This window comes from Morus notabilis, unplaced genomic scaffold (assembly GCF_000414095.1).
Source record: "Morus notabilis unplaced genomic scaffold, ASM41409v2 Scaffold1604, whole genome shotgun sequence".
NCBI lineage: Eukaryota > Viridiplantae > Streptophyta > Magnoliopsida > Rosales > Moraceae > Morus > Morus notabilis.
The window spans coordinates 231,153-241,246 of NW_010361498.1; the positions used below are offsets into that span (position 1 = coordinate 231,153).

General features: G+C 38.7%; 1 protein-coding gene and 1 long non-coding RNA gene across 3 annotated transcripts; both read left to right on the top strand.

Moving 5' to 3' along the window:
* Positions 1-750: 750 nt before the first annotated feature.
* On the top strand, positions 751-7,842 carry LOC112091886. 2 transcript variants are annotated; one of them, XR_002902339.1, is made up of 6 exons: positions 751-1,225; positions 3,662-3,924; positions 4,012-4,093; positions 5,279-5,458; positions 6,951-7,191; positions 7,355-7,842. It is a non-coding gene; the product is annotated as an uncharacterized LOC112091886 (long non-coding RNA). The 2 variants fall into 2 exon arrangements; XR_002902338.1 differs by lacking the exon at positions 751-1,225 and adding an exon at positions 3,431-3,553.
* Positions 7,843-8,102: 260 nt separating this feature from the next.
* LOC112091880 lies at positions 8,103-9,431 on the top strand. The gene is made up of 3 exons (XM_024166593.1): positions 8,103-8,609; positions 8,694-8,995; positions 9,239-9,431. The coding sequence occupies exons 1-3, from the start codon at positions 8,103-8,105 to the stop codon at positions 9,429-9,431; spliced, it is 1,002 nt and encodes a 333-aa protein (XP_024022361.1).
* Positions 9,432-10,094: the final 663 nt, after the last annotated feature.

The window sequence follows — 10,094 nt, forward strand, 5'->3', positions numbered from 1 at the left end:
AAAAAAAAAAAAATCCCCTCACTCTTTAGTCCAACTCCTACTCCTTTTTTCCCTTTCCCATTCCTCTTCACCCCAACCACCTAAATCTTCAGTGCACCATCGCCAAGCACTTTCTTTGTCGGAGATAGAAAACCCGTTGGACCTCCCGCATATGGGTATGCTTTCAATGCTCTATATTGTCCACCATTTCTTCATCCTTTCTTACATTTGGGGTTTTTTGTTCTCTTTTCTATCTCTTGTTGAGATATAACTTTTTCGTTTACAATAGTTCTCTATGGACACATATCAATGTTGATCTTTTGATTCTGGACATGGGTTTTGAAGCTTCTATGGTAAAATTTGTTTGGTTTTTATTTTCGTATTCTGCTGTTTGTGGTTTATAGTTTTTTTGGCTGGCTTTTCGTAAATGGGGTTTGTAGAAGTGATTTGAGAAAGAGTAAATGTGGGTTTCAATAAGAAGATGATAAAGAAAGAGATGAGTGGCTCTTTTTGTAGATGAAATGCAGCAAATGAGTATAATTTTTTTTGCCCTGTTTTGGATCACAGTTCGTTGATAAGGCTTGTAACTCTGAAAATGATTTTCGGAGAATTTAATAGTGTGTTTGTTAGAATGCGATTTGACATTCTTTTTTCGCTTTTTTTCTGCCAAACAACATAAAAAAAAAATCTTATTCTATCATTCTACTATTTTACATCATTCATTTAGATATTTTACTTTTTTTTTCTTTATCTTTTCCATCCATCCTACCAAACCATTACAAAAAAATTGAACTTTAACGTCTCTAATTAGATGACAATTTTATAAGAACCCATCATCTAATGTGCTAGTCTAAATCTCGAGCTAGTTGACAAAATATTATACGATAATTTCTTATAAAATTGTCGTATAATATTTTATATTACACAAAACCGTCATCTAATGTGAGCGCAGAAACTCAAAAATGAAATTTAATCTCGAATCTGTCATCATTTCGAGAGAAACCCTTTGCTCATCTCTCTCTCTCTTCTTATGAACCATATCGCCGCCACACATCGCCCAAAAATCACTCTCTGTCTCACTCGACGCCGCCACCGCCATTCTCTCTCTCCGTCTATCTCCACCAGTGTCGTCGTCGGCCGCCATTGTCGTAGCTGACCCGCCACCAGCAGCCTCCGCCGTCGCCAAACTGCCAGCAGCTGCCACCGCCGCGCCAAACTGCCACCAGCATCCTCTGTCTTCATTTTGGTTAGTTTTGTTTTTGGTCAGTTTAAGTTATAATATTTTTTGAATTTGAAATTTATAATAATGTTCATTATAGATTAGACGGCGGTTATTTTCAATTAGGTTAGACTATTAGACCACGATTTTTTTTAAATATTATATGATTGGTAGGATTAGAACAAATTAATTGTGTTTCTAATATTAATATTTGAATGTAAATGTGAATATTTGTTGTATATGATTTAAGAAGTTTTAAGTTAGTTAGGTTAGGATTAAGAATGAAACTAAATCTACATTTAAGTTATTTAGTACATTTTTTGTATATATTGATTAGGTTAGGTTAATTTAATGTTGATTAGGTTAGTTTTAAGTTATTTAGTTTAGGATTAAGAATGAAACTAAATCTATATATGTTGATTCTCATAAACATGGCGGGCCGTGATAGGCTCGAGGAAGAACTTAATACCGCACGAGAGTTATTTGTGGAGGAAGGCACTTCCGATGGGGGAAATCAATATGAACTTAGGAAAAGAATAAAATTTGACCCAATGGAAAATGAAGGGCAACTATAATGCGTAGAGTTGTCAAAATGAGGGATAAATAAGAAAGAATAGAAGTGCAATTTGATGAAAAAAATAATCCCATTGAAAAAGTGGGAAATGAGCTATAAAGTTATGTTAGTGTTTTGGCACGTGCCAATAATAATAGAAGATTGAAAACATAAAGAAAATAAAGATAACTTGAGTCGAATTTGGCATGATTTGGTTCAAAGTTTCATGGTTCCAGATATCGTAAAAAAATACGAGCTTACTTGTGTGGCAAAGATGGCTTGAGACTTTAAGTCGAACCTATTCACGACCTTTGTAAAGCCGTTAAAGGATAGTCCTCAAGTCTTTGAACTCCCAAAGAAAGTGGCTAGAAACTACCGTTCAATTACCCCGGAGTAATGGAGGAAGTTTGTGGAGTATAGACTTAATGACAATCGACGTGCCGTTTCCGAAGAAGCATCTAAGAGAAAAGGATCGTACAAGTTCCCGCATAAGAATGCTTGTGGGGGATATAGGAAAGCAGATGAAGATTATGTAAGTCTTCAATTACTTTTTTTCAATGATATTAATTACTTTTTGTTTGTATTATAATCTTTAATATACTTTTTAATTGAATGTAGATGCGAATGCATAACATCACGAGGAGCAGGATCGAGCCACTTTATGGCAGTTTATACACAAAAAATTAGACGAAACTTACAAATTTCTAGAATGCGAAGAGATCGGTAAATTAATTGTGAGTTATTACTTTTCATTTTAATATTTGTTCTATCAATGGGAAATATGCTAAGAAATTTGTAATATTTTTGTTCTAAATTTTGTAGGACCATTATGCCAAAAAAGAGTCCCAAGAAAAGTTTCAATTTCAGGGGACTAATGATGTGCTCACTAGATCATTAGGAAACCTAGAACACTCTGGCCATGTTCATGGGCAATCTCAATTTGTCAAAAAGTCGACTTTATTTTCATTCCACCGGCAGATTAAGAAGGGATGAGGAGTTGGCAATGCTGTGTAAGAGGGTGAAAATAATGGAGGCCAGATGGGAAGCAATGCAATCATCCCAAGGCCATTCTCCAGCACCTGTAGGAGAGGGAATGAGAACTCCTACGGTGGATCAATGATGTAGTGTTAAAGAGAGTTGTATTGTCCCTAATGCTACGCCACCGACGGAGCTCCCCATATCAGGCCTTAGTGATAGTAGTAAGTGCATTCTTCTGGCTCCAACAGAGGGGAAGAACGATTTTATCGTTGTTGCGACATGGATGGCGTAGTTGGATAGTCGCTCCACCGATGTTGTCCACGGCGTCGCACTTGGGGAGGGAAATGTACGCGTCTCTATTCAATCGACTTATGTGAGAGACGCGCCTCTGCCTATCCCTGCATTTGATAGCACGACTATAGGTGACACTCTCGGAGGATTTGTTGCCTGGCTTGGGAATTTGGTTGAACTAGGGTCCATGAATAAAGTTAGCAAAGCTTCGACCAGAAAAGAACTGTGGAGAATCCCTTGGAGCCGGCGAAGAAAAAAGCTGAGAAACAAGAAAAGTTGAAAAATACACAATGACCCACCGGTGACGGGGAAGTAATGCAAACGCAGCCGGACCAGTTGCGCGGGTTGCCCACAGAAATGCAAGACTTAATGATTCATGTGCGACAATCGATGGGCATTGGTGGAACAATTTAGATTCACCTTTGATTCGATATGACTCATGTACAGAATATGCATATCTTCATTACAGTCGATGATATCGAATGGATGACCACCTATCAAGAATTTAGTCTTGTGTGTATCATGACTTGCATGTAATAATATAACTATCATTATTATTTTTCACAATAAATTATTATTTATTATTTAATGTATAATAACTTTATTTTTTATGTAGTCACTTGTGGTATGTGTGCAATCAGGAGAGTGTCCTATGACGTTGGAGTTTCATGTCCTTGATGCTCACGTCCTACATTCCAGGCTAAGCGCAGCTGGATAAAGAGCAGCGGACAAACGCCATTTGTACATTTTTGTTACAATCACATGCCCGGCGCACTTTGCTCGTGCCATACAATGGAGGAGGACATTGGATGTTGGCCGTGATATCTTTCACAGAAGATAAGGTCGTGTGGTTGGATCTTCTCGTGACGAAAGTACGCGTAGACTTCAGAAGAATGGTTGCCCTGTAAGTTTAGCATTCTTTAAAACTTTCGAACTACTAATTTATATTATTTTCTTTACTAATTAATTGATTTTTTCCATCATTTATTAGTGCATTACGTGGTTGGAAGGCGCAAACAAGGCTTGAGTTTGAACGCTATGTTGATGGGTTCACAAAATTTCTCATACCAAAAGTAAGTGTTCATAATTTCGTTCATTGAATTACTCGAACTTAAGGAATACCATTTTTCATGTACTAAAATTTTTTATTTATTATCAGAAAATTCCAACACAAGAGGGGAACAAAGAATACGGGTTATTCATCTTACAGTATATGCGCGATATAATGAGAGTCAGTGTTAGTGATCTAAAAAAATATAGAGGCATATATTAATGATCATTTGGTAGAAGTGATAAATGAATGAGCCATTATAAAGAGACATATTGTAAAGGTACATATAACATATTATAAAGAGACATATAATTTAATTTATTATGTAATATTAATTTGTTTATGTTCAGTGACTTGTGATAATTGTGTAATCAAAATGCTAATAAATCACGTGATTAATAAGCTAACTCGTGAAAAAAACAATAAAATAACACCAATTTTTTAGCGCATAAGGTAGATATAACGATAGTTTTTAAGTAAAATTGTTGTTATATATATATTTTTAACGACAGTCTTTAAATGTGCTATCTAATCGCTAAAATTGGCATTTTGGAAAGATGTTAGACGACGGTTTTATATATAAACCGTCGTCTAATGTTTTATTTAACGACAGATAAAAATTATTGTTAAATTATACAACAATTTAACGATTTTTAATTAGACGATGAATTTCTTAACCGTCGTCTAAAATTAAACGATAATTATTAACGTTTATTAAATCTCAAATTTCTACCCGTGAACATAGCGTAAAACTTTTACAGGTAGAGTTTGAAATTTGGTTGGTGAGCAAAGCTGGTGCGTATTTTTTCTTTTAAGATTTCTATTATCTTTTCTTATTTTTAGAATTTTTTAGAATTTGTCTTTTTTCTTTCAAGGGTATTTTTGACACTTTAAAAGTCAAAATTGCAGGTATTAAATGAGAAAATGTATAAATTTATGTTAATAATTTAAAGGGCCTGTTTGGTAGCATTTCCATTTTCGTTTCTCACATTTTTTGATGCAAAAAATTGAAAACGGAGATAAAAAACGTGTTTGGCAAAATTTGTGTCAGAAAACAAAAACGAAAATGGCTTTGTCGTTTTCCGGAATTTTGAAAACGTAAAAAAGCCGTTTTCGTTTTCTTGTTTTCATTTTCGGTTTCTTCTTCTTCTTTCTTCCTTGATCATCCTCCCGTTTCTGCTTCTTTTGATTTTTTCTTACCCTTCAGCCGAGCTCTTCTTCCTCCTTCCCTTCCGTTCTTCAGTCGAGATCTTCTTCCCGGCCGAGCCCCGGCGTTCTTCTCGCACAAGAGTCACGCCGTTTGCTTTTCACCGGAGCACCTCCGTTCGCCTGAGCTCATCCGGTCTCTTGTTGCCCAATCTGCGCCGTTCTCTGTTTTCTCACCGAGGTATGCCCCTAGTCAAAAATATTTGAACGTGTTTGATTTTTCCGATCGATTTGGTCGAGCAATTTGTTTTTTTATTTTTTTTATTTTTCTTTTCCGGTTGTCTCGCCGTTTGATTTGCTTATTCAACCAAATCGGTTGCTGTTTTCCATTTGATTTAGTGTTTGTTTTCTATCCTATGCTTGATCTGATCTGGTTTTTTTTCCATTTTTTTTCTTTTTCCCCAGGAGGCCCCCGTTGGGGCTGATACAGCCCTTGGGGGCCTCCCATTGGGGCTGTATCAGCCCCTGGGAGGCCCCCCCGTTGGGGCTGAATAAGCCCCTGGGGGCCTCCCTTTGGGGCTGGCCTGGGAGGCCCCCAGTGGGGGCTGAAATTCAGCCCTAATGGGGGGCTGATTATCAGCCCCCGTTGGGGCTGAATCAACCCCTGGGGGCCTCCCTTTGGGGCTGGCCTGGGAGGCCCCCAATAGGGGCTGATTTTCAGCCCCCATCCGCCCCAATGGGGGCTGATTATTAGCCCCCATCAGCCCTGATGGGGGCTGATTGTCAACCCTGATGGGGGCTGAAAATCAGCTCCCATCAGCCCCCATGGGGGCTGATTGTCAGCCCTAATGGGGGCTGAAAATTAGCCCCCATCAGCCCCCATGGGGGCTAATTTTCAGCCCCCATCCGCCTCAATGGGGGCTGATTATCAGCCCCCATTGGGGCTGAATCAACCCCTGGGGGCCTCCCTTTGGGGCTGGCCTAGGAATCAACCCCCATCAGCCCTGATGGGGGCTGATTGTCAGCCCCCATTGGGGGCCTCCCAGGTCTGCCCCAAAGCCCTGATGGGGGCTGATTGTTAGCCCTGATGGGGGCTGAAAATCAGCCCCCATGGGGGCTGATAATCAGCCCTGATGGGGGTTGATTATCAGCCCCCATTGGGGCTGAATCAACCCCTGGGGGCTTCCCTTTGGGGCTGGCCTGGGAGGCCCCCAATGGGGGCTGATTATCAGCCCCCATGGGGGCTGATTGCCAGCCCTGATGGGGGCTGAAAATCAGCCCCCATCCGCCCCAATGGGGGCTGATTTTCAGCCCCCATTGGGGCTGAATCAACCCCTGGGGGCCTCCCTTTGGGGCTGGCCTGGGAGGCCCCCAATGGGGGCTGATTGTTAGCCCTGATGGGGGTTGAAAATTAGCCTCCATCAGCCCCCATCCGCCCCAATGGGGGCTGATTTTCAGCCCCCATTGGGGCTGAATCAACCCCTGGGGGCCTCCCTTTGGGGCTGGCCTGGGAGGCCCCCAATGGGGGCTGAAAATCAGCCCCCATCAGCCCCAATGGGGGCTGATTATCAGCCCTGATGAGGGCTGAAAATCAGCCCCCATCACCCCCAATGGTCTGTGTGTGTATATACTTTATAAATTGACATTTATTTTAATGATGAAAGTGTTGTTTTAGATGTGTGATAAGGACGATATTACGAAATGACCGGTCACAATTGAGGATTTTTATGTAGAACTGATATACGAAGAGTTAAAGACTGGGATTCAAACATCCACTATGGACAGAAAAACGTGGATGAAAATTGCTATTGAAATAGCAATTAAGTTTGGTAAGCATTTCACAGCAGACTAGCTTAAAGCAAAGTGGAAAGCACGAGGGAGTTTAAGGCATTAATTGAAACAACAGGATTTGGTTGGAATTCTGAGACTAACACTGTCACAGCTGAAAAAGAAGTGTGAGATTCATATGTGGCGGTAAGTTTTGATGTTCTTAACATTTTATGTTATATGAAAGAGTTGAATTGGTGTTTGGATTGCATATGAGTATTTACTCTTGTTTTCTTTATAATATCATAAACATCCTGATGCTAAGAAATTCAAGAAAGGGGGTTTACAGCACTTTGTACAACTTTTTCAGATTTTTTTTGGGACTATTGCTACTGGACAGGGGTCAATGAATGCACATACTGCCGTCAATGTTTTGAATGCGGCGAAAAGGGCGGCCACAATACCGGAAGAGGTGGAGGAGGGTACAGGAGACTCGGATGAAGTCCGGAGTGCAGAAGACAATAGAAACAGACGGTCTTAGGGTCCTACTACTTGATCCAAGAAGAAGGGCAAGAACATCAGTGCAGTTGACACGGCCATAGAGGCTTTGGCAAAGAGTGCTACCCTACGTAGTGAGACATCTGTTCAAAAGGTTGATTTGTTTCAGCAATTTTTAGCTGATAGGCAAGCCCGTACTATGGCATTAGTTGAGGCTCAGAAAGAGGATCTAACTACAACTATTGAAGCCTGTATGGATTTGCTGAATGGGTATGAGCCGTATTTAGAGGACAATGCGTATAATAAGGCAGCGCACCAGTTGGCTCTTGACATTTCCCTTAGGAGGATGTTTGTGAAAATGCCCGCTCATCGGTATCTTTCATGGATTCGAAGCCTAGTGGAATGATTATTGTGTTATTTTCTTTATTTGTTTCCTCTTGGACGTATTTTTTTTTAAGTATTGTTGAGCATATAAAACAGATTTTTCTCTCCAACTTGTGTTTGTTAGACTTTGTTATTTGTTTTTAGTTGAATTGAATTACATTGGCGTTCTTCGTTTAATTAGTTAATGTTATATGGATGTTTGATTAGTTCCAGTCTTGTTCATTTTTTAGGTTAATATGGATTCAGATAGTGAGATTGATGTCAGAGCGGTTGACTTTCTCCAGTCATCAGATGATGATGAACAACCACAACATTATATCCAATTATTGATGTCGGTTGGAAACAGGCGAACTAGGCAACCTCGTCGTAATTCTGCGTTAACAGGACGAGAATATGTTTTAGAACAATTACACGAACATCCCGAAAATTTGTTTGAAATGTGTCGTATGCATCGTGACACGTTCGAAGTAATTGTTCAGTTAATTCGAGGCCGCAACCTACTGCCTTCTTCTAGTATTTCGGCAGAAGAATCTCTAATGATGTTCTTAAGAATGGTTGCTCACTCAGATCGCAATAGAGAGATACAAGATAGATTTTGTCATTCTGGAGAGACAATACACCGGTATTTTGATAATATGCTTACCGCTTTGTCTGCGTTAGCACCTGATGTTATAAAACTACCAAATATGAACATTGTCCCCCCAGAGATTCAACACAATCCTAAGTACTGGCCATGGTTTAAGGTACAATCTGACTCTGCTCATATACTACTAATATGACAAAGAATTTTAAATTAATTGTAACTCACGCCTTATGTATTTTAATAGGCTTGTATTGGTGCAATAGACGGTACACACTTGATGGGTGTCCCACCTGCACATCAACAGACAGTCTACAGAGGAAGAAAACATTCGTGTACTCAAAATACAATGGCGGCGGGTAGTTTTGATATGCTATTCACTTATGTCAATATCGGATGGGAAGGATCAGCTGCTGATTCCAGAGTGTTAACTGAGATTTTAAGAAATCCAGATGACCCATTCGTGGCGCCACTCCCACCAAAATATTACGTTGTGGATTCCGGTTACAGCAACACACAAGGTTTTTTGGCACCATTTCGTGGTCAGAGGTACCATATTCAACAGTTTAGAAACGGTGGCCAACCAACGGGACCACAAGAGTTATTCAATTATTATCACTCCTCACTGCGTAATAATTGCATAGAGAGGTGCTTTGGGGTCTTGAAAGCAAGGTTTAAAATTCTTAAGCATATGACAAATTATTAGATGTCAAGACAAAATAGTATACCAATAGCTTGTTGTGTGATCCACAATTTAATTAAGATGCACGCACGAGATGATCCCCTATTTAGACAATATGAGGTCGATTTGCCTGTAGAAGATATTGAGGGAGAGGGAGAACAAGAAAGGCAACAGGAACAACAACATAGTATGGATGCACAAGAAGCAGAAACATCTGAAATGGATGGTCGGCAACAACGTAATTACATGGTTGATTTTAGGGATCATCTAGCTAATCAAAAGTGGGATTCGTATAGGCGATAATAATTTAAGCTAATATATTGTAATTTTCATATTTTATTAATTATTAGTGTTTTTATTTAGGATTCAATTATTATTTATTTAATATATTAAATACCTATTACATGTTTTCAAAAATGAAACCAAATGCATTTTTAGTTTTTTTTTAAAACTGAAATCAATATCTAAATAAAACTACCAAACGCATTTTCAGAAATAATTCAAAAATGAAAATGAAAACGTTTTCATTTTCATTTTCGTACAGAAAATAAAAACGTTTTGGAACCAATTCCAAACGCACCCAAAGTATTTGATGGGGTCGAAAATTAAAATTATACTTACTGAAATATAAAGGGGTTGTTCTTTTGTATTTTTGAGTTATAGTGACTTAAGTGATACTTTTGAGTTGAGTTTGAGTTATAATTTGAGTTGAAGTTGTAACTTGAGTTTGCGTTTAGATGTGCACATTTGAGTTATGATTTAAATTGAGAATCTATTTAAGTTTGTGTTTGAGTGAGTCAAAACTTAAATTTGTATTTAGATAATATTTTAATAAAAACTCAATGGTGATGAAAAATTTTAATAGGGTATATGGGTGAGATTTTATTCGTCTTTTCATTGTAAATGCATAGAAAAAAATAATCTTAATCAGAATTAAAATAAAAAATTTATAACATTTTTAAAAAT